At 39.3% G+C, this 26163-nt stretch overlaps 1 protein-coding gene across 8 annotated transcripts in view; it reads left to right on the top strand.

Annotated features, from left to right (window-relative positions):
* Nucleotides 1–25832, top strand: part of LOC126427019 (zinc finger protein 493-like) — a 99307-nt gene extending 73475 nt beyond the window's left edge. For 5 of the 8 annotated variants that reach the window (XM_050089175.1, XM_050089177.1, XM_050089178.1 and 2 more), the window contains one exon: nucleotides 21079–25770. In XM_050089175.1, the coding sequence (XP_049945132.1) occupies nucleotides 21079–23404 (2326 nt within the window). In that variant the 3' untranslated portion in view covers nucleotides 23405–25770. Of the gene's footprint in view, nucleotides 1–21078 lie in introns of all 8 variants that reach the window. The other 3 variants (XM_050089182.1, XM_050089181.1, XM_050089180.1) reach the window with 3 other exon arrangements.
* Nucleotides 25833–26163: the final 331 nt, after the last annotated feature.

The following is a 26163-nucleotide window of genomic DNA, read 5'->3' as shown; positions in this document are numbered from 1 at the left end:
TTTAGTTTTGTTCCAGCTCCACAGAAATTGTATCCAGAGATATACACTTCTGATGGCAGATTCTCGAGAATACCACCCCCAACTTTGTTGATACGTTTCGTAGCACTCATGTCACACTACTGCATGGTTTCAGCTTTGCTTTTCGAATTACATAGCAAATTGTGGGTGTTCACTCAGCTGTTGAGCTTTGATGAGAAACTAAGCCATTTTATCAATGCTCTGTTTCTTTGACATCATATGACCCGCTCTGTGAGGAACATAATGGGTTCAAAGCTTTCCTGTAATTCCTTTGTGACTTCAATAGGTTTGCTCTTAATTCTGTGGTGAATAATGCGATTATACTCGTCGATGATTTTTGGCTGTATGTTCAGCCATTTGCACATACATTGAAGATTAAATTGCTTCCACATTCCATTTTTGATGGTCCAGTTCAACCATTTGGCAATACTAGTTTCCAAATATGAGAATGTTGAGTAGTGGTTTATCCCATTTAATTCGAATTCTGCTTTGAAATGTCTATCGTAAAATTCACTTCCATCATATGTCTTCAAGGTTGATGGACAGTCGATTTAGTCCTGTCTGCAACAACTGTTCAGAAACCTCTCAAACCTCCTTCTCTGTCTTTACATTCAAAGGTAAGGCCCAAGCGAAATTGGAATGAGTCTGTGGCTGCGAGAACATACTTGACGCCATTATTTGATTGTAAGTAGTTTTGCATATCCAAGAGATCAGCCTGCCATGCATAATCCATTCCTCGTATTATTAGATATATTCTGCATGCAGGTCTGTAAAGCTCATGAACAACTCTCTCCACACTTACTCGACGATGCATAATTTTCGTAGCCCAGGTAAGATCGATAATATTTTGTTCATGTGATCTGCAATCTCTTCACCAGCTAAAGCTGTAAACAGTCGTAATCGATCTATGATTCCATTTAGTTACCATAATTTATATATTCTAGATGTAGATTGTTTAGTGTTTCAGGCTGAACTTCGACTATTTTACCTGCACTAGGTGGAGCTGCTAATGCTGGTTCAGTTAAAATCCTGTATTTGTCGCTCTATGAGACTTCCATTCATCCTTTTGGCGTTTTACATGCGTTGGTCGTATGTGATATTGGACCACATGTTTTTATAGTTTCAGGGTATATTTTTAACAGTGACATTTTCAAAATTATTGACTGTAACAGCCTAGGCAATCTTTCAAATTCCTTGTTCTCAATTCTTATTGCCTTCTTGGTTAAACATTATTGAGTGCTTACCTAACAAATACGGTTTTGCCCTGATGACCCCATATGTTCTTTCTTATCTCAGCACTCCTTCTCGTCCTCCTCCTCCTGTTTCTGGTTTCATCCATAGTCCATGACAGCTCTTTCAGCCTGTCAGTTACTGGCTTAAATGTTGCTGAGGGACACTGATCTCGTTGCAGTTGACCTAACTTTCACGAAAGTAACTTCTGTCAAATTGTCTTCCACACCCCAGTTTTTAACATTACACTTCTTTGACAACATGCTGCTGCATACTAATCTATTTTTGAGACAGTTTACAACTTACGTATATTCTGAGACAGTAGGTGGTGATGGGCGTGAAGTGCCTTAGCTATTACATTCTTGTTCCACATTTGCGTTAGTTTTACATTGACTCCTTTAATTTTCTCGTTGACACACAGGTCATATTGCTGAATTTGAGCAATCAACACCTCACCATTCATAGCACTTTCCTTGACAAGACATTCAGTTCCATTACTTTAATGTTGATTACCTCCATTTTTTTGTCAAACGCACGTGCTTTTCATCCTCCGAATGAATTTGCAACACGTGTAAATTTGTACATGTGTACAATATACTGACAGGTGCGTTTTGGTGCATTGCCTTTTTGAAGAATCATTTTGAAGTTTTGACTCTCATTCAGTTTAGTAGTTTCATCTGTAACCCACAAGCTATACTGAGAGCTTCTCCAGCAATCCTCACATATAACGAATTCATTGAGTGTCATGTCAGTTCCTACATGTACTTGGAAAATATGCTTTAAATTCAGATTGTCCTGTTCGATTGTTATAAGGTTGGTGTATCCCAGACCAACAGCTTTGGTATGCTTAAGTATGTCTCACTCAAATAAATTATATTCACTTGCATGTGGCGAGCTAAGCAGAAATGTCGGCGGATATCCTGATTTTCCACAGAGATGTTGCTGTTTGGTTTTACATTTTCGGGAGGTGGAATATCACTGCATTTGCTGGCAGTTTAGTATGTTAGTACCTTAACTCCATGCAAAATCTCCTGCAGTAGCTGATATTTTGATTGAAACAGAATTTTTGAAAAAAATATATACATGCTCTAAGTGGACTCCCACAGGATATGTCAACAGTGTAAAAAATAATTATTTTCCGCAGCATGAAACCCCAATAACCAAATCACCTCTAATATCAGGAAGTAATGGTCCATTCGTCTCATTCTTCAGGTTTCTACCTTCATCACTGCAGGACCAGTCATTTAAAAACCCTTGCGGTGAGACTGTTTCGTCCACTTGGTTATAGTGGTAACTGTTTATTTACATTGAAATGGAGGGTTTTTATAAACTCTTGCTTACAGATGGGTATATAAACAAACTTAAATTAGATCGTAATTCAGTGCCCACATCTGGTAATGATGATTCATACATTTCCACTTCCATCAATGCACAGAATGCATCATGGAGTCGAGCTATGGTAGTTTCCAATGAGTGGAGATTTTGGCAAGCTATCGACAGTAGAATATGTGACTCCCATCTTTGCCAACACTCTAGCTCATCCTGTACCGCATTTCATTAAAATGTTAAAAATCAGCTCCTGTAGATCTGTGCTCCCTCTGTTGTTAAATATTTTAACTGTACCAACTCTATCCCCTACAGAGATGGTATGATCACCTGGTAACATCAGGGGAGAACAAACTTTTCTGTGGAACAAGGCTGACATCTGCTTTGAGACATTGCATTGTCAGTGTCATTGATGCGAAGCGAATATTACTTTTTCATCACTAAATCGATGGTTTTCAAGAAATTCCACATACTAGAACTCCCTATTCGATATTACACTGACAGTAACATGCTTACACCCACTGGTATTCAAACATTAGGTTTGATTGAACAGCATTATGTTGACACCAGATGCCTTCTGCTGCAACGACTTCACCTTTGCTGCAAGGAAAGCATATAGTGTTTGTTAGAAGCTTATTTGCTCATTTTCTCTGTTCGTCAGCATTAATACTTAAATTGGCTCACAATGGGGACTTTTGATGCATGACTTGACGTCCTTATCCTTTGATGTTTGTCACAAGTGAGCGAATTATTTATCAATTGCTGTAAGTATATTTTCGTGACATCTACTACTATTATAGTTGTAATGGTATTATTATTGTTATTTAGCTTCAAATCCCGTATTTTGTGCACATGTGTGTATTTATCAGGCACATTTATAAGCTTTATAAACTGTGTGGTCCATAGAACCACTGGCTGAATTGCATCACTCCTTTGTTTTGTGTTACTTGCAGCGCTTAGATCGCTCAATCCAGTGGAAGCTCTCATAGTAGCAGCAGTAGTACATCAGAGTACTGAGAGCTGACATGTTTTCATAAGAAGCGACTTATTTTAAATATTGTCTGTGTTCCTTACCTTCAACTCCTATACTTCATATATGTCTGTTAATTTACCATGCCAACTCTGCTATGGACAGATATAGTAATTTCTGTGTTCAGATGTGAATGAAGTTGGTGACTCTTCGCTCACAGCTCCAGGTAGTGTTGTCCACCAATTGGTCCACTGCTGCAGTCACCTTGGGTACTGCCTATACTGAGATTGACCTCTCACTTGGTCCGCAGCTCGTGGTCGTGCGGTAGCGTTCTCGCTTCCTGCGCCCGGATTCCCGGGTTTGATTCCCGGCGGGGTCAGGGATTTTCTCTGCCTCGTGATGACTGGGTGTTGTGTGCTGTCCTTAGGTTAGTTAGGTTTAAGTAGTTCTAAGTTCTAGGGGACTGATGACCATAGATGTTAAGTCCCATAGTGCTCAGAGCCATTTGAACCTCTCATTTGTGGTCGAGTGGGAAGTCATTCCAGTGTGTGGGTGGCACTGAAAGAATTTCCATGTTGCTGATCGGAGAGCCTGCTCAGTTCGTCAGATGAACAATTTGATTTCTGTCTATGGCTGATGAAATCCATGAGCCAGATGAAGTCGCTTGCCATGTTCCAGAGAAAGCCTCTCAGTGTGCAAGACAGGACGGGGGGTAGTATTACTGGTGATTGGAAGCTCCGGTGTTAGGTGTGTAATGGCACCATTTAGAGAAACGACTGTATAGGAGGGGAAGGAATCCAATGTGCATACTGGGAGGAGTCTTTACAGATAAGAAATGGGTGCTTCTGGATGCCATGAAAGACATGGAATAGCCAGCAGTAGGTGGTGGCTCACGTTGGCGCTAATATTATGTGCCACATTGGATTCGAAGAGGTTCTGTCAGGTTTCAGGTGACTGGCTAGTAAAGACTGCCAGTTTGTGTGCGAGATGAAGGCAGAGCTCACCATCTGAAGCATCATGGGCAGAACTGAAGGTGGTTCTTTTATACAGAGTGGAGTGAAGTCTGAATCAGAGTCCCAGACAGTTTTCAGCTGTGTGGGTTGCAGATTCCCCAACTAGCGTCAGAAGGTGGTGGATTTACGGATTCAGCTAAATGGCTCAGGAGTCAACTACACAAAGGAAGCAGTTCCACGAGTATGCGGATGTGTAAAGGGGACTGGGCTTTTTATTTAAATTAGAGGGTCTCAGGTAAGTGCAGAAAGTGCTTCAGTTTCAAAGGCTGCAAGTAGAATACCGAAAGAGGGCAGATACAACACAGTAAGTATCGTAGCTGTAAATTGTCGTAGTTGCATTAGAAAAGAACGAGGGCTCAAAGTGCTAACAGAAAGCACTGAATCTCAAATCGTTATAGGTATTTAAATAAGTTCAGCTGAAATGCTGGCTGGAGTGGCCGAGCGGTTAAAGGCGCTACAGTCTGGAACCGCACGACCGCTACAGTCGCAGGTTTGAATCCTGCCTCGGGCATGGATGTGTGTGATGTCCTTAGGTTAGTTAGGTTTAAGTAGTTCTAAGTTCTAGGGGACTTATGACCACAGCAGTTGAGTCCCATAGTGCTCAGAGCCATTTGAACCATCAGCTGAAATTTTTGAAGAGACCTAAGCATGTTCACAAAGAATAGATGAAATACATTTGGTGGTGTAGTGTTCATTGCTGTTCGAAGTAGTTTACCTTGTAGTAAAATTTAAGTAGATAGCTCCTGTGAGGTAGTAAGGGCAGCGATCAATTAAAAGTTCTGATCTCAGATGTCATGGTCTATCCGTAAAACTACCTCTTCCTGACGTTTCGTTGCCTACTGCAGCCAACATCTTCGGAGGTGAGTAAACGATGGCTGCCAGGCCATGGATTTCCCGTTTATCTAGTGTGCATAGAGGGCACCAACATATGTCACGTGGGGCAGACTATAAGTCTATCTCTGACTAACATTCTTGAATGAATGTAATCGATCGTCACATCATTGAAACAAAGTCGACCACAATATCCTCTCTAACTTTAAGCCATCCCCTTTTGTGTTGAAACCATTGTGATGTTCCAGAATTTCTATAGCTTTCCTATACATACGTGCATAATAATCGATGTTCTGGCTAACACGCTTGTCTCACTAAATTTTATTTCATGACCACCTTCCTTAAAAACATGTTTTGGTACAGCTGATTTGTCAGTACATCCCAGTCTACAGTTCCTTTTGTGTTCGGTTGGCCAAAACTTTCCCAATACAGTCCGTAATATTGTGAATAAATGGAAGAAAAACTTTTCCAGCTGACAGTTGTTGCTGCATGTTGTCACATACTTTTCTTCTGGGATGAAGTGCTCGCTCGATGTCGTTGTCGGCGTATCCATTTTTCTTAACAGCCATTCGTAAATGATTTAGATCAACTTTAAAATAAACTTACTAGGTCTGTCCACCAATGTTTTAATGACACCTCTCTTCTTCCTTGGATGATGGTTCGAATGCTTATGGAGGTAATAGTCGATGTGTGTTTCTTTTGTATACACCTTATGCCCTAGAATCCCATTGCCTGTTTAATTGCTGATACGTCCAAAAAATTTAGTTGCTATTTCTGTGTTTCTCCATAGTAAATTGTATCTTTGGATTAATACTATTCAGATATACCAAGAAACCGTACAGTTCCTCTCTACTGTGATTTCATATTACAAAAGTCCCATCCAAGTACCGACACCACTTTCAACGACTTTTTCTGCCCAACTGCAGTGCTTACTGTTCAAAAAATTCCATGAAAAGATTAGCAACAGCTGGACTCAGAGAGCTGCCCATGGCCACGCCTTCTGTTTGTTTGTGAAACTCATTATCATACTGGAAATATGTCATGGACGGCCGCCGGTGGCCGAGCGGTTCTAGGCGCTTCAGTCTGGAACCGCGCGACCGCTACGGTCGCAGGTTCGAATCCTGCCTCGGGTATGGATGTTTGTGATGTCCTTAGGTTAGTTAGGTTTAACTAGTTCTAAGTTCTAGGGGACTAATGACCTCAGCAGTTGAGTCCCATAGTGCTCAGAGCCATTTGAACCATTTTTGAATAAGTTCCCTTCACCAATGCTCTGACTTGGATGAAACATACTGAACAGTTCAGAGAAAACTTGTCATTTGAAATAGGTATGCCACTCGTAGAATTAGAGTTGGTGGGGACTTTCGTCTACCCTCGATATATTGGCGAAAATACTATGTCAGTGGTTGGCATAAAACGTCGCCAAAAACCAAACTGAATGGTGTGTCTGAAAATTATTTTGCACAGTGGCGCACTGAAAGTGTAAATGGTTGAGAAAACATCTTTGACATCTTAATAACCATGGCCAAACAGGGAGCGTAACAGGTACAGGGATTAGTGACCACAATGTTGTTGAGCCATGAAAAGTTCACAAGAGTGAATACTGTAACATCAAAACACACCAAAATAAACGCATAATACATGCCCTTGAAAAAGCAGATAAAAATTCACTTGACACATCCCAAAGAGAGTGTTTCCACCCCTTCAGATAAGTCTTTCTAAGCATAGTCCAGATGTGGTTTAAAGTAAAATAAGTAACAACTGAGAGATACATATCAAATAAATTAATAAGTGGTACTGACACACAACAGGTCAGACCAGTGTTTCACAAGCAATGAAATACACGTGCCAAATTTAAAAGAATGCAAAATCCACAGGATTGGCGAAGTTTTGCAGAAGCTCGCAATTTAGTGCAAACTTCAATGAGAGAGGCTTTTAATAGTTTCCAGAACGACACTCTGTGTCGAAATCTGGCAGAAAACCCAAAGAAATTCTGGTGTATGTAAAGTATACAATTGACAAGGTGCATTAATACCTTCACTGCGCGATAACAGTGGTAAAGTTATTGACGGCAGTGCTACTAAAGCGAGTTACTGAAGACGGATTTTATCAATTCCTTCACAGGAAAAGCAAAGTATTACAGAATTCTAATTAAGAATAACTGCCTATATGAGTAACTTAGAAGTGGGTATCCTAAATGTGTTGGAGTAGCTTAACACTTAAGAAAGGCAATGCCTCTGGGGCAGACTGTACACCACCCAGGTTCCTTTCAGAATATGCTGATACAATAGCTCCATTCTTAGCAATCATATGCAACTCTTCAACTGCAGAAAGATGAGTACCCAGAAGCAGGAAAGTAGCACAAATTAGACCGGAACCCAAGAAAGGAAATGTGAGTAATCCGATGAAATGCACACCCATACCACTAACGTCACTTTGCAGTAGGATTTTGGAAAATATGATCTGTTTGAACATTGTGAATGACCTTCAAGATATCATTTATGGACAAATATCCAACATATATTCAGAGAACATAATTGTTGTGAAACACAACAAGCTCTTCATTCTCGCAAAGTAATGACTGATTTGGGCAGATGACATTACATTGATTCCATATATTTTGTTTTACAGAAAGCTTTTGACTCTGTTCCTCACAAGTGATTTTCGTTTACGTTGTGTGCCCCTGGAGTATCATCCTAGCTGTTTGCACTTATTCGTGATTTTGTACCAGGAAGGTAACAGTTCGTAATATCTGACAGAAAGTCATCGAAGTAATATCTGACGTTTCCCAAGTAAGTGTTATAGGCCCTTTCTTGTACCTGATCTATGTACACGATTTAAGAGACAATCTGAGAAGCTCTCTTTGATTGTTTGCAGATTATGCTGCCATTTACCTTATTGTAAAGTCATCAGATGATCAAAACGAATTGTGAAGTGATAAAGATGTCTTTAAGATGTGAAAAATGACATTTGACTGTAAATAATGGAAAGTAAGAAGTAAACCACATGAGTATTGAAATAAATGTGCTAAATTTCGTTACCACGATAAATCATACAAACCTAAAAGCTGTGAACTCAATGAAATACATAGGGATTACACTTATGAGTAAATTAAATCATGACATTCATATAGATAATGCTCTGGAGGAAGCAAACCAAAGATTGGTTTTTTGGCAGACAACTTGGAAAATGTAACAAGTCTACTAAAGAAACTGTTTCCACTGTGCTTGTCTGTCCTCTTGTGGAGTATTGCAGTGTGGTGTGGGACATCAAAGAAATTTAAAGGATAGCAGCTGTTTTTGTATTATCACGAAATCAGGGATGGAGTGCTATGGATACGATACATGAACTGGGATGGTGGTAATTAGAACAAAGGCGTTTGCGCTAGAGCCAGAGATTTTCGTGAAATTTCAAACACGAATTTTGTCGTCAGAGTTTGATAATATTTTGTTGGCGCCCATCTATGTAGGGAGAAATTATCATCATAGTAAAGTACGAGAAATCAGAGCTCACATGGAAATATGTAACCCTGCACGCAATGAGAGTGGAATGGTAGAGAAGTAAATTAAAAATTATGGTTCGATGCCCATCTGCCAGGCCCTTAATCGTGAATTGCAGAGTTATCATGTAGATATAGATCATCAGGCATCATCGTCATTTGAGGGCTTAGGACGTTTAGGTGGTGTGACTGATAATTGTCTCAGAGCCACTTGCTCTTCACATATTTACTGACACTGTTCTCATTACATTTTCTGGAATACTTTAGCAACAGCAGCAAATTTCGTCAATATCTTCATCATCAGCACTCCCGTTACAGTGTACCATGGACAAAAAGTTAATTAACTGAATATAGAAAATCGAATGCTTAGCAGTGAGATTTCTTTTTTGTTTTTAATATGTACAGTCGATGTCTTAATCAGTCATTGTCAAGATGCAAATCCTGAGAGAGTACTGTGCATAGATGTTTCAAAAAGAAAGTAGAACCTCCTACTGATACAATAGTAACAAAACATAATGAGAGTTACAGGTAGACCAGTTTCTAAACATTTCTTGTGTGGACAGGCATTTTAAACAATTCGAACATATGCAACACTTCATACATGTTAATTGCAGTAACGTCATACGACATAATGGGCGCAGAGGTGTGAGGTGCACGGGGCAAAGTGTGCTGCATGATAGTTGATGGAGCACTGGCCATGGGAGTGGAGGTGTTCATGGCTGGATGCTTATGCTCATAACAGTGATTATGCATTTGAACTGTACTGAAATCTTGGTCCTGTGCATGCAGAGCCGAGGGCACTTCGAACAGGAGCTGCTACATCTACAAGTAGCAGAAGCACAGGGAGGAGACACAAGGGTCCTCTCATTCCTCTCCTTCTCCCCTCCCCTCCCATATCTCCTTTCCATCCTGTGCACCTCAGGCACTAGTTCCTTTCCTGTTTTCTCTCTAACTCTCCCACCCTCCTTTCCTCTCTCTGTCTCCCATGTATCTCCCCAGCCCGTATCTCCAGGTAGGTTGAGATTCCTAAACTGCCAGAAAGTTCTATACAGGTTTATAAATCCATAACCATTCAATGTATTGATAAGGTTTACAGCTCGTATGAAAACAATACCATCTTTTAACATGGAAAAATGTACTTCCACCCAATAAAAAGTTTTTCACCTTAGGAAGCGCGTTTCTAGCTGGGAAATCTGGAAATTTTTTCTTGTTTGTATATACACCCAGTTAAGAAGGTATCTCTTTCATATGAAATGAAGTGCCTATTGAGAAGAAATGCCGTGCACAGGTGGTACAGCTGTTTTACTGCATTGTAGGAATATCATTGAAATAAATGGCTGTGAAGAGGCCCCATGTCAATAAATGTGTTGAAGAATACAATCAAGGAATTTGAAGAAATAAGTGAATTGGGTGGTGCAGCAGATTGCCATAGCGGTTGTTGAAGTTGCTTTTACCTACACCTAATCATGCAGCAGATGCCTCAAATTCTGCAGTAAATGCTAGCGTTCTCACAGGATATCTCTCTCTCTCTCTCTCTCTCTCTCTCTCTCTCTCCTTCCCTCCCTCTCTCCCCCCTCCCCCCTCCCTACCTCCTTCCCTACCTCCCTCCTTCCCTACCTCCCTCCTTCCCTACCTCCCTCCCCCCTCCCTCCCCCACCCTCCCCTCGCCCCCACCACACACATGCTACCTCTGACTGCCTCCCCCCCCCAGTCAACAGTTAAACAGATTTGGTGACACATTTTACTCTAGTATCTCTAGAAGGCTCTTAATGTGCTGCTAAAGAAGTCCCAAGATAGGCTACAACACTTTCATTTTGCGTTTATTTTTGGCACACATGGAAATGAGCGACTTTTGGCTGGGGAATATTCTTTGGATGGACAAGGCATATTTTACTCTGCATGTGGCTGTGAATGCACAGAACTGTCACATATGGGGGTTTTCCTCCCAAATCTTGTGCAGGAACATCCACTGCTCCCAGCTTATGTGATAGTGTGGTGTGATTTCACAAGCCCCCTTCATTTTCAGTCAGTGTTCCTAGAAGATAATGACAAGTTATGCACCTCTTAGGAGTACAGTGACATCTGAACTTTATAAGGACCTTGTTATGCAGCGTGATTCCGGCATTTCATGAAAACACATGTACCATTATTTTGATGGTATGTCATTTGTCGAGTGAACCATTGGTTGCATGTAAACTTCAGTATCATCTGTATCATATCTAGACAGTTTCAAGATATGTGGCCTTCGAGATCCTCTGATATAAATTCATATGACATGTGGATGTTGGGATATGTGAAAGATTTATTGGGGATGTATCCAGATACCCGTGATCAGTAAGTTATCATATGATGACAGTCAGTCTGATTACACTGTATATGATGTAGACAACTATTAACTATGTCATGTCAAGGATACATCAAGTTGCAGAGGCAGTAGACCATTTTGAATATGTAACTTCTGATCATATGCTAACAAAGGTACCAGAACCACCATTATCATTGGTCTGATCGTTCTTCTCTTTTCCTGCCTGATACCTCATTCTCATTGCTTATAGCACCATATTTTCACCTGGTGGCAGAAAGTGAAAAATTACTTTTCAGCATGCTCGTTGAGGACACCAGTTAATATACATCCTACAATGTTACAGCATCCTGCAAAGTATAGAGCCCACACTGCAGCACCCAGAACACTCTCAGTTTAATTAAAATCAGTTAAAACGCCTCGGATCGATTTCTTGTTATGAAAACAGGGTGCTTTTCAGACAATTTTACGCTCAGTAAATTCCTAATAAAGTTGCTATGACTTCTAGCAGATACCACACTCGTTCTATGATTGCCACTCAGCAGGGGTTTTTATCAACAGCTTGTGTTTATTGTTATTACAGTATAATAATTATGGTGACCTCTGTCAGTGTCTCTTACAATATGCAGTGTGCCCCATGTCTCCCTAACCATTCAAACCAGTCGGATCAGACTTCTTATTCTCCATGAGTTCTGTCCACAGCTCGTGATCTAGTAGCTAACATTGCTGCTTCTGGATCATGGGATCCTGGATTCGATTCCTGGCTGAGTTGGGGACCTTCTCTGCCTAATGACTGGGTGTTTGCATTGTCCTCATCATTTGATCATCATCATTCGTGACAGTGGCTACATTGGACTGTGTAAAAAAGACTGTAAAAATTGGGACTGATGACTGTGCAGTTGAGTGACCCACAAACCAATCATCATCATACATGACTTCTGAGAGTAAGAGAACTGTACTTCAACGTATATTTCGGTAAATGATTTATGAAGTTGTGGATGACACTAATATTCATCAAGATTAAATGATGGAAATTGGTGATACAAATTCAGAAAATGGCTTGTTGGTGGTGGTGGTAGTAGTAGTTGTGAAAATAACAGAGGACATACTCATATCACCATGACTCCTTCTTTTATTGTAGGGGAAACTCAAATGGAGACATGCACAATCCAAGCAATGTTTATTCTAGACAATATAACAGTGCTTTGCAGATTCCTGCCCTGTGACTTAGTGGTAATGCGTTGGGCAGGAATCAAGTCATTGAACTAGAAATCAGGTGTACTTTTCCCTGAAGATATTTTAGATATTCAACAGTGATGAAACAAAATCTTGATAATATAAAAATGTTCAAAAGAACATACCTTCTTTGCGTGATATTAATGTTTCCGAGATAAGATTTAATAGGCTTGCTTGTATTCACAACAGTCTCCAACCAAGTGCACTGACTATCTTTCCTTAGTAGGTGGAACCAGATATAATAGTTTCACGGTGATGTAAGAAACGACCCACCAGGGTAGCCGAGAGCACTAACACACTGCTTCCTGGACTCCTGTAGGCGTGCTGACTCCGGATCGAATCCATCTGGCAGATTAACGACGGAGGGCCAGTGTGCCGGCCACCCTGGATGTGGCTTTTAGGTGGTTTTCTACACCCTGCTAGGTGAATGGCAGGCTGGTCCCCACATTCCACTTCAGTTACACAGCTTGCAGACATTCGCATTTTCCCATGGATTACACTGGATGGAAACAGTTGGGGTACACTAATTCACTAATTATGTCCCGGAATGGGGGGAGGGACATTGAGAATGGCGACCCCATCGTAATACTAGCCTGTATAATATGTAATGGCACTTTGCAACCAGCCTCGGCCAAAAGACTGAGTAAAGGTTGCGAAGTCCCATTGATCCCCCAACCCAACTTGGGTAGAGGAGTACTGGCGTAGATAAATCGAATGTAAGAAACTGTTATTGTTCATAATGACAGCCCTTTGGTTGGAAAATTGAGAGAACAAAGGAAGGAATAAAATAGAGGTAACAGCTATCATGCCAAAATTTTTAACAAATGTGGTGTAAACCATCAGCAGTGTTGCAGTCCAGGCTGTAGTATGTGTGTTGATAAAATACATGTGCACTTCCATCATCACTGCAACCATAAAAAAGAAACGCAAAGTATATCTATTTAAAAAAGCTGATAAGAATGCTCTTAACGCCCTCTTAAGAGACAGTCTTCACTCCTTCCGATCTGATCATGTAAGTGTAGAAAAGTTGTGGTATGTTTTCAAAGAGATAATAGCGACAGCAATTGAGAGATAAATACCACATAAATTAATAAGTGATGGCACTCATCCCCCATGGTACACTAGGTGGGTCAGATCGTTGTTGCAGAAGCAACGAAAAAAGCATGCCAAATTTAAAAGAGCACAAAATCCTCAAGATTGGCAAAGTTTTACAGAAGTTCGAAATATGGCGCGTACTTAAATGCGAGATGCTTTCGATAATTTCCACAACGAAATTCTGTCTTGAAATCTGGCAGAAAACCAAAAGAGATTCTGGTCATACAAAAGGCACACCAGTGGCAACACACAATACCTTCACTGTGCGATACCAACGGTGAAGTCACTGAAGATAGTGCCACTAAAGCAGATTTATTAAACACGGTTTTCTGGAACTCCTTCACCAAAGAAGACGAAGTAAAAATTCCTGAATTCCAAACAAGAACAACTGCCAAGATGAGAAACATAGAAGTAGATATCCTCGGAGTAACAAAGCAGCTTAAATCACTTAATAATGGCAAAGCCTCCGATACAGACTGTATACCAGTCAGGTTCCTCTCAGAGTATGCTGATAAAATAGCTCCATATTTAGCAATAATACACGACAACTCGCTCACCAAAAGATCCGTACCTAAAGACTGGAAAATTGCTCAAGTCACACAAATACCCAAAAAGGGAAGTAGGAGTAATTCGCTAAATTACAGGCCTATATCACTAACGTCAATTTGCAGTAGGGTTTTGGAACATACACTGTATTCAAACATTATGAAGTACCTCAAAGAAAACGATTTATTGACACAGTCAGCATGGTTTCAGAAAATTTCGTTCTTGTGAGAGACAACTGACTCTTTATACTCTGAAGTAATAAGTGTTATCGACAAGGAATGTCAAATTAATTCCATATTTTTAGATTTACAGAAGGCTTTCGACACTGTTCCTCACAGGCGTCTTCTAACCAAACTGTGTGCCTATGGAGTATCGCCTCGGTTGTGCGACTGGATTCGTGATTTCATGTCATAAATGTCACAGTACGTACTAACTGACGGAAAGTCATCGAGTAAAACAAGTAATATCCGGCGTTCCCCGCTATTGTTCCTGATCTATATTAACAACATAGGAGACAATCTGGGTAGCCGTCTTAAATTGTTTGCAGATGATTCTGTCATTTACCGTCTTGTAAAGTCATCACATGATAAAAACGACTTACCAAGTGATTTACATAAGATATCTGTATGGTGCAAAAAGTGGCAACTGACCCTGAATAAGGGAAAGTATGAAGTTATTCCCATGAGTCCTAAAAGAAGTGTGCTAAATTACAATTACACGATAAGTCACACAAAACTGAAGGCTGTAAATTCAACTAAATACTTAGGGATTACAAATAACCTAAAGTCAAACGATCACATAGATAATATTGTGGGTAGAGAAAAAGGGAGAGAAGGAAACATAGTAGGTGAATATGGATAGGGGGTAAGAAATGAAAGAGGAAGCCGTCTGGTAGAATTTTACACAGAGCATAACTTAATCATAGCTAACACTTAGTAAAAGAATCATAAAAGAAGGTTGTGCACTTGGAAGAATCCTGGAGATACTAAAAGGGATCAGATAGATTATATAATGGTAAGACAGAGACTTATGAACCAGGTTTTAAATTGTAAGACATTTCCAGGGGCAGATGTGGACTCTGACCACAATCTATTGGTTATTAACTGTATATTAAAACTGAAGAAACTGCAATGTGAATTTAAGGAGATGGGACATGGATAAACAGACTACATCAGAGGTCGTACAGAGTTTCAGGGAGAGGATAATGGAACAATTGTCACGAATGGGGGAAAGAAATACAGTAGAAGAAGAATATGTAGCTTTGAGGAATGAAATAGTGAAGGCAGCTGAGGAACAAGTAGGTAAAAAGACGAGGGCTAGTAGAAATCCTTGGGTAACAGAAGTAATATTGAATTTAATTGATGAAAGGAGAAAATATTAAAATGCAGTAAATGAAGCAGGCAAAAAGGAATACAAACGTCTCAAAAATGAGATTGACAGGAAGTGCAAAATGGCTAATCAGGGACAAATGTAAGGCTGTAAAGGGTTATCTCACGAGGGGTAAGATAGATAATGCCTACAGGAAAATTAAAGAGACCTTTGGAGAAAAGAGAGCCACTTGTATGAATATCAAGAGCTCAGATGGAAACCCAGTTCTAAGCAAAGAGGGGAAAGCAGAAAGGTGGAAGGAGTATACAGGGTGTTACAAAAAGGTACAGCCAAACTTTCAGGAAACATTCCACACACAAAGAAAGAAAATATGTTATGTGGACATATGTCCAGAAACGCTTACTTTCCATGTTAGAGCTCATTTTATTACTTCTCTTCAAATCACTTTAATCATGGAATGGAAACACACAGCAACATAACATACCAGCGTGACTTCAAACACTTTGTTACAGGAAATGTTCAAAATGTCCTCCGTTAGTGAGGATACATGCATCCACCCTCCGTCACATGGAATCCCTTATGCGCTGATGCATCCCTGGAGAATGGCATATTGTATCACAGCCGTCCACAATACGAGCATGAAGAGTCTCTACATTTGGAACCGGGGTTGCGTAGACAAGAGCTTTCAAATGCCCCCATAAATGAGAGTCAAGAGGGTTGATGTCAGGAGAGGGTGGAAGCCATGGAATTGGTCTGCCTCTTCCCATCCATCACTCACCGAATCTGTTGTTGAGAAGTGTACAAACACTTCGACTGAAATGTGCAAGTGCTCCATCGTACATGAACCACATGTTGTGTCATACTTGTAAAGGCACATGCTCTAGCAGCACAGGTAGAGTATCCCGTATCAAATCATGATAACGTGCTCCATTGAGCGTTGGTGGAAGAACATGGGGCCCAATCAAGACATCACCAGCAATGCCTCCTCAAATGTTCACAGAAAATCTGTGTTGATGAAGTGATTCCACAATTGCGTGCGGATTCTCGTCAGCCCACACATGTTGATTGTGAAAATTTGCTCACGTTGAAATGAAGCCTCATCCGTAAAGAGAACATTTGCACTGAAATGAGGATTGACACATTGTTGGATGAACCATTCACAGAAGTGTACCCGTGGAGGCCAATCAGCTGCTGATAGTGCCTGCACATGCTGTACGTGGTACGGAAACAACTAGTTCTACCTTAGCGCTCTCCATTCAGTGACGTGGTCAACGTTACCTTGTACAGCAGCAACGTCTCTGTCGCTGACATTAAAGTTATCGTCAACTGCACAAAGAATTGCCTCATCCATTCTCCTTGTCGTTCTCGGTCTTCCCCAGTCGCGAGTCATAGGCTGGAATGTTTCGTGCTCCCTAAGACGCCGATCCATTGCTTCGAACGTCTTCTGTCGGGACACCTTTGTTCTGGAAATCTGTCTCGATACAAACGTACCACGCCACGGCTATTGCCCCATGCTAATCCATACATCAAATGGGCATCTGCGAACTCCACATTTGTAAACATTGCACTGACTGCAAAACCACGTTCGTGATGAACACTAACCTGTTCATGCTACGTACTGATGTGCTTGATGCTAGTACTGTAGAGCAATGAGTCGCATGTCAACACAAGCAACGAAGTCAGCATTACCTTCCTTCAATTGGGCCAACTGGCAGTGAATCGAGGAAGTACAGTACATACTGACGAAACTAAAATGAGCTCTAACATGGAAATTAAGCATTTCCGGACACATGTCCACATAACACCTTTCCTTTATTTGTGTGAGAGGAATGTTTCCTGAAAGTTTGGCCATACCTTTTTGTAACACCTTGTATAGAGGGTCTATACAAGGGCGATGTGCTTGCGGACAATATAATGGAAATGGAAGAGGATTTAGATGAAGATGAAATGGGAGATACTATACTGCATAAAGAGTTTGACAGAGCACTGAAAGACCTGAGTCGAAACAAGGCCCCGGGAGTGGACAACATTCCATTAGAACTACTGATGGCCTTGGAAGAGCCAGTCCTGACAAAACTCTAACATCTGGTGAGCAAGATGTATGAGACAGGCGAAGTACCCTCAGACTTCAAGAATAATATAATAATTCCAAGCCCAAAGAAAGCAAGTGTTGACAGATGAGAAAATTACCGAACTATCAGTTTAATAAGTCACAACTGCAAAATACTAACGCGAATTCTTTATAGATGAATGGAAAAACAGGTACAGTTCGGCCTCTGAGAAGATCAAATTGGATTCCATAGAAATATTGGAACTCGTGAGGAATACTGACTCTGCGACTTATCTTAGAAGAAAGATTAAGAAAAGGCAAACCTATGTTTCTAGCATTTGTAGACTTTGAGAAATATTTTGACAATGTTGACTGGAATACTCTTTCAAATTCTAAAGGTGGCAGGAGTAAAATACAGGGAGTTCAAGGCTATTTACATTTTCTACAGAAATCAGATAGCAATTAAGAGTAGAGGGGCATGAAAGGTAAGCAGTGATTGGAAAGGGAGTGAGACAGGGTTGTAGCCTCTCCCCAATGTTATTTAATCTGTATATTGAGCGATCAGTAAAGGAAGCAAAAGAAAAATTCGGAGTAGGTATTAAAATCCATGGAGAAGAAAGAAAAACTTTCAGGCTCACCGATGACATTGTAATTCTGTTGGAGACAGCAACGGACTGGGAAGAGCAGCTGAACAGAATCGACAGTGTCTTGAAAGGAGGATATAAGATGAACATCAACAAAAGTAAAACTAGGATAATGGAATGTAGTCGGGTGGTGCTGAGGGAATTAGATTAGCTAATGAGCCACTTAAAGTAGTAGGTGATTTTTGTTATTTGGGGGGAAAAATAACTGACGATGGACGAAGTAGATAGGATATAAAATGTAGACTGGCAATGGCAAGGAAAGCGTTTGGAGAAGAGAGATTTATGAACATCGAGTATAGATTTAAGTGTCAGGAAGTCGTTTCTGAAAGTATTTTACGGAGTGTAGCCGTGTATGGAAGTGAAACATGGAGGATAAATAGTTTGGACAAAAAGAGAATAGAAGCTTTCGAAATGTGGTGCTACAGAAGAATTATGAAGATTAGATGGGTAGATCACATAACTAATGAGGAGGTATTGACTAGAATTGGGGAGAAGAGAAGTTTGTGGCACAACTTGACAAGAAGAAGGACCGGTTGGTAGGACATGTTCTGAGGCATCAAGGGATCACAAATTTAGCATTGGAGGGCAGCGTGGAGGGTAAAAACTGTAGAGGGAGACCAAGAGATGAATACACTAAGCAAATTCAGAAGGATGTAGGTTGCAGTAGGTACTGGGAGATGAAGAAGCTTGCACAGGATAGAGTAGCATGGAGAGCTGCATCAAACCAGTCTCAGAACTGAAGAAAACAACAACAACAAACCAAAGACTGCAATTCATTGCCAGAACACTTAGAAGGTGCAACAGGTCTGCTAAAGAGACTGCTTACACCACGCTTGTCCACCCTTTTCTGGAGTGCTGCTGTGTGGTGTGGGATCTGCGTCAGGTGGGACTGACGGATGACACTGAAAAAGTACAAAAAACGGCAGCTCGTTTTGTATTTTCGCGAAATAGGGGACATAGTGTCAGAGACATGGTATGTGAATTGGAGTGGCAATCATGAAAACAAAGGCGTTTTTCGTTGCGACAGGATCTTCTCATGAAATTTCAATCACCAGTTTTCTCCTCCGATTGGGAAAACATTCTGTTGGCACCCACTTACATAGGGAGAAATGATCATCACGATAAAATAAGAGAAATCAGGGCTCGCACAGAAAAATTTAAGTGCTCGTTTTTCCTGCGCGCCATTCGACAGTGGAATGGTAGAGAGTGAGCTTGAAAGTGCTTCATTGAACCATCTGCGAGGCACTTTATTGTGAATAGCAGAGTAATCGTGTATACGTAGATGAATACTTTATCAGTGTACCTGCCACACGAAATGCTGTGCAGTAAAGATTAGGGATATGAGAGAAGCACCCAGTATCTACACAATGCTTTCATGGTGGTCTCTAAAACAAGTGATAAATAAAAACCTCAAAATTTATTTATTGCTAAAGCTTTCCAGAAATTCTTTTTCTTATTCTGGTTGGTTTATGGTTGACTGGCATATTGTAAAATTTTAATTGTAAGTTTTATTTCTAGTACTTTGACAAACAGAAAGGTAATTGTTTGATATCTTATTTGCATATTTTTCTGATGTGTTTTATCATTATTAGTGTTCAGTTACTTCACTTACATGTGTATGAAAATACAAGTTGTAAATTATTGAATTATATAAGCTACAAAATTTAGTGATTCAGTTGTCAACTTCTAGAATCTGACACACCATGATACCAGTTACATTTTAAAAAATCGTGTGATCCAATTAATTGTTCAAAAACACTCGAAATTTACCAGATAACATGCCAAACTTAACTATGTACTCAACACAATGCAAAAAAGTCAAAAGGTACAGTCAGAACAAGAGAAAACTCTGGAGCCTGCACACCTTCAGTAGTTTGTAATCTTTCATATCCACCTATGTACGTACTGGGGACCTGAAAAGCATTACAGTTCTTTTCTGTGGGAAAGGGTTTAACTGCAGGTTTAATAATGAAACCCAGATACTACAGGTGTAGCTCATGCATCAGCTGTTATCACTGCCACTCAGTGTGTAGTGTTACCCTTCAGTATTTAATGGGTGATGATGTGACCATTTGTGTTTGTGTCCTTCAGTCAATGGTGTTCTGCAATGGCAGGAGACCAGATGTTGGGAAGATGTAAAAATTTTCAACAAGGCTCACTCCAGGTGTACTGGAAAATTTACAAGAATTTCCATCTGTTTAGACAATATTTCCATTTGTGGAAGGCTTCATATAAGTTGCAGTGCCAAAAACAGTTTTAGATTAAAACCATCTGCAAGTGTGTCATTCACATTCATTCATCAGTATGCAAATTTATTCCCGTGATTGATGTCACCTTGATTCTTGTTCATGAACAGTCATTGTCCAGCTGATCAACATCCATTGTAGATAACGAATGAAAATATTGATGCTTGCACTAGTGATTGATTTATTTGGAATCAAACAAAAAAAATCGTTTACCAGGTGAAATAAATTTACCATTCGTAGAGGTGAAAGTGTTGGCGAAACAAGGAGAATGCACTTACAGGGCTAACATAATCGAAGAGGAACATTTAGAAATTATGTCTCTTAAATAAATCTGAAATACCTTGAACTTAAAAATTTTGAATTAAAACATGTAACTGATTAATTTTTTGATACATTTCATAAATTGTTGTAGACTATTGACTTGTAGCACTGTATTTTAAAAAGATTGTAACATGTGAAAGTGAAGTATTTTAGTTCTAATCCAAAAATTTCAGATCAAATCAGCAGTGACTCAGAATAATCATTATTGAATTTCCTCTGGTTATTTTCGTTTTAAACCACTTTTACCTCATCAGTTCCTTACTTCTGGTGGAATATTATAATTTTAAATCAGTAACAGTTACTGAATATGTCAATTCTTATGCACTTTTATGACTTGTGACCTATAGTACTGGATTTATGGTCACTCAAATATTGTTTCTTTGTTGTATATCTCAATATTTAACGTTATCCTCCTCACTCTTCAGATTTACTCAGACTACTGGTGGGAGTTGCAGCATATCATGTGAAGAAACTTGTCACCATAGACTGGTCCAGGATGAGTTGATGATAGACATGGAGAAGTCAACACAAGGGTTCAGTACCAATACAGAAGATGTGACTATTGATAAGGAATGCTCAGTTGCCACCAAATATGACTGTAGTAAGAGGGAAAAGGAATTACATGTATATAGCTGTAATTTCTGCCAACAGAGCTTTACTTCAAAATACAGACTCATAATGCATGTGTTTATGCACATTGATGGAACGCAACCACCTTCGTATGTTTGTAAGTGGTGTGGTGAGGTATTTCACAGTAATGTTGGCTTGAAAAAGCATATGACAATGAGTGAGAATTGTCAAGTTTTAACTGCTGACAGTCATGAAAAATATGCACATAGTGATGAGCATCAAACCACTACCTCGTTGGATAGCGAGGCAGAAGTTTCTGTCACAGAACACAATGACCAGTCTTCATGTAAGGAAACTTGGAAAGATTCAAAGAAGCCCTCTAATGACATATGTAACACACATATGACAAATGATAGAGAGAAAACAAGTAATTATGGAACTTTGTCTATAGCTGTTAATGTCAGCGCCCAGGCTGATCTACTTACTGCCAACAGAACTGACAGATGTGGTATTTGTGGCAAATTGTTTGCTAGGTCAGGTGATCTCGAGAGACATGTTTCCATTCATACTGGGAAAAGACTTCACAAATGTGATATTTGTGAGAAATGGTTTGCCCAGTCACGTTATCTAAAGGCTCACAAATTAATTCACACTGGAAAGAAACCTTACATGTGCGAGATTTGTGGGAAACCTTTTACTATGTTAGGTGGTCTTAAGAAACATTCATTACTTCACACTGGAAATAAACCTCACAAATGTGAGATTTGTGGGAAATCATTTACTATATTAGGCAATCTTAACAAACATATATTAATTCACACTGGCAAGAAACCTCACAAATGTGAGATGTGTGGGAAAGCTTTTGTGTTTTCAAGCTATCTGAAGGCACACTCATTAATTCACAATGGAAGGAAACTTCACAAATGTGAGATTTGTGGGAAATCTTTTACTATATTAGGTAATCTCAAGAAACATTTATTAATTCACACTGGAAATAAACCCCACAAATGTGAGATTTGTGGGAAATCTTTTGCTAGGGCAGATCATTGCAAGACACACACATTATTTCACATTGGAAATAAACGTCACAAATGTGAGATTTGTGGGAAATCTTTTACTATATTAGCCAATCTTAACAAACACTTATTAATTCACACTGGAAAGAAACCTCACAAATGCGAGATTTGTGGGAAATCTTTTGCTGCGTCAGGCTATCTCAAGAATCATGTTTTAATTCACAGTGGAAAGAAACCGCATAAATGTGAGATTTGTGGGAAATCTTTCACTATGTCAAGCCATCTCAAGAAACACGTATTAATTCACACTGGAAAGAAACCCTACATGTGCGAGATTTGTGGGAAATCTTTTACTATGTTAGGTGATCTAAACAAACATGTATTAATTCACACTGGAAAGAAACCTCACAAATGTGAGATTTGTGGGAAATCTTTTACTGTATTAGGCAATCTTAACAAACATGTATTAATTCACAATGGAGAGAAACCTCACAAGTGTGAGATTTGTGGGAAATCTTTTACTATGTTAGGTGATCTCAAGAAACACTCATTAATTCATACTGGAAATAAACCTCACAAATGTGAGATTTGTGGGAAATCTTTTGCTAGGGCAGATAATTGCAAGACACACTCACAATTTCACACTGGAAGTAAACGTCACAAATGTGAGATTTGTGGGAAATCTTTTACTATATTAGGCAATCTTAACAAACATTTATTAATTCACACTGGAAAGAAACCCCATAAATGTGAGATTTGTGGGAAATCTTTTACTATGTTAGGTGATCTCAAGAAACATGTATTAATTCACACTGGAAAGAAACCTCATAAATGTGAGATTTGTGGGAAATCTTTTACTATAGTAGGCAATCTTAACAAACACGTATTAATTCACACTGGAGAGAAACCTCACAAATGTGAGATATGTGGGAAAGCATTTGCGTTGTCATGCTATCTGAAGGAACACACATTAATTCACACTGGAAAGAAACCTTACATGTGCGAGATTTGTGGGAAATCTTTTACTATGTCAGGTAATCTCAAGAAACATTCATTAATTCACACTGGAAAGAAACCTCTCAAATGTGAGATCTGTGACAAAAGTTTCACTTACTTGGATACTCTCAAGACACATGCATTACTTCACGTCAGAAAGAAAATGTAATTATGTGTTAGTTTACACAAATAGGTTTTCGTGGTTGGTGCCCTGAAGGCCTATAAAATAATGTATGTACCAGGGGACAATAAATTGTACTTTCGGTGAAATAACTTTAAAATCTAGTAGAATTGTGAAAAAACTTGTAATGATGTGTACTATAGAGTGCTAACAGATAATGTGACAAAAAATTCATATATGTAGCTTCAGATGCCATGAAATCGTATTACCAAATACTCAAGATACATGAATCAAATATGTTTTTGTCATTAGCACTGCTGCTTTTTCCTATTACCTTGTGACAAGAAGATTGTGAATTGTGATAAATCCTTACATTTGTCAGTAATCATAAGTATCTTGCAATATTCAGTATAAGGCCAAGGAAATGTGATGACTTGCTGCTTAATATTCCAAACAAAGTCATCATGTAGTACATGTAACTCTGTATTTTAGAAATAGTGACTCTAAAAAGCACTTGCTTCATCGAGGCTAGTAAACTCAATACTGGAGAAACATGATTATAACAATTATTTTACTCAGATATGTTTTCGCAAGAGACTTGGTGTGTCATTAATAGTGTGTACATTTGTGTTCTGTTGGTAGTAATCCTGCATTAGTAAACGTAACAACAAATATAAGAACCTGCTTAATAGCATATTTGGCCACCTTTGGAATACAGTAGTTTGAAAATTCTAAATGATATGGACTTGACACATCATTTACATGTTTCTGGGTGTATGTTGCACCAGTTGTATTCCACACGTTTAGATTAGCTAAATGGTATGGTCAAGACATCAGTGTTAGTTACCATGCTACTCAGACCATGCACATGTGACATGGACAATTATCCTGCTGAAAGATGCCTCCACTATGGGAGACCACACCAGGAATGAAGGAATCCATGCAGTTGCAATAAATGTCACGTAGTCTGCAACTGTCATGATGCCTTCTGTTGCTAACAGGTGTCCCACAGGAGCCAAAGTGACTGCCCCCATAGCATAATGGGCCCTCTATTTGGTGCCATTCATTTAGATGATAGCATATCCGGATGTGCAACTGACCTGGTGTAACAGGAAATGTCACCCATCCTGACAGTTAACATTTGAATTGACCCTCACTCCAGCCTCAATGATCCCTTGCCCACTGCAGTTGCAAGTGAACATTTTGGTGGAATCGGTATGGAAACATACAGTGACCATATGTTCCAGAGCCACACGTTCCACAATGTACATTGAACTGTGAGTTCCAAAACGTGTATGGCTGCCCCAGCGTTGTTTTCTGTCATTAGATATGTCACATGTTGCCACATACCCAGCTTTACAGAGCAGGCAAGCTTCTGACCTCCATACTTTGTGAAGAAGTATAGATGTATTACATCTTATCATAATGTTATGGACTTATTACCTTTCAGCCAATTTCCTCAGATGTTCACAACACTAGCATAGATCCATTGTACCATTTTTTGAGGTGCTAGTTCCCAACTGCAATGCCACTTTAACTTGCCCTTTGCTAAAGTCATTTACATCATTAAATTTACATGTTTGCAGCTCATCTTACTGATAGACCAAAAAGTGTAAATATCTGGTCTGCTTATATACTTGTAAACTGCTTATTGCATCATGTGCATACAACATGGTGTTCATTCTTCTCATGAACAGTGTTCTTGACATTTTTGCCCATCAGTGCATCTTCATTTAAATGGGTCAGATGCGGAAATGTGTAATCTAAGAAATTCATCATGCTTGGTTGCCATTTACACTAGTGCACAATAGCTATATTTTTTGTGAAATATTTTTGTTTCACAAAGCTCTGTACATAATTCAGAGATAATATAGGTAAGTGTTATCCACCAAAGCTCTTAATTACTTGTTCAGCATCTAATACTGCGTAAGTTCTACAAAAAAAAAAAAAAGAAATAGGTAAACAAACATTAGGTGTTATGATTTGATTCCAGTTTTTTTTATACACAAGAACAACACGTGAGAGAGCTCAGAACGTGAGCACTAAATATTTCTTGTATTATATTCAAAGATGATTCCATTGTGGATATTTTTCTTAATTTGTGGTAAATATACATGAGGTTTTTGGAAAATTGTACTTATGCTTCAGTTTCAATTTCAGAACGATTGTTTGTAATTTTGATTTCCTACCTATTTGTTATTGTCGAAAGTGGTTTAGTATGTTTCATCATATGTGTAACAATGGGAGATAGTTATAATTAAGTGATTGGCACTGTTCTGTGTTGCTACACTTCAGCTGTGACACTTTGTAGTGATATGATTACATTGTATTTCATCTTTCCCATGATAGTACATCCACAACTGCTGTATTGGTTATTCATAATAGACAACATCCACATTCATTTGTATTAAATATTATTTTCCAATAAAAGGAAAGAAAAACCGGCTTTCTGGACAATAGCCTTATATTCCAATGAATCTGAAAATGTACTACAAAGTGTGGCGACTATACATATTATGAATCTCTAAGAAACAGTAAAATTTGTAGTAACATGTTAAAAAAAGGTACACAATATGGACTGGATATCTGTAGGCGTCAGCTAAGGATGGGTCATATGGTGTTTCTCTGGTACACGAGATGTACTCAGAAAATAAACATATTCAGTGGTTGTGTGGAAAACCACCCAAAGAACTGAGTCTACATAAACACTGTACATACCAACAAATTAAAGAGTGTAACTGCACCTATTAAAATAATAACCTAAGCTAATCACTACAGAATAAACTGTTGTATAAGAATTGTCAAGG

This window comes from Schistocerca serialis, chromosome 11 (assembly GCF_023864345.2).
Source record: "Schistocerca serialis cubense isolate TAMUIC-IGC-003099 chromosome 11, iqSchSeri2.2, whole genome shotgun sequence".
NCBI classification, from domain to species: Eukaryota; Metazoa; Arthropoda; class Insecta; order Orthoptera; family Acrididae; genus Schistocerca; species Schistocerca serialis.
The sequence above is the reverse complement of the archived record's forward strand: the minus strand, read 5'-3'. Positions and strand labels throughout refer to the sequence as shown.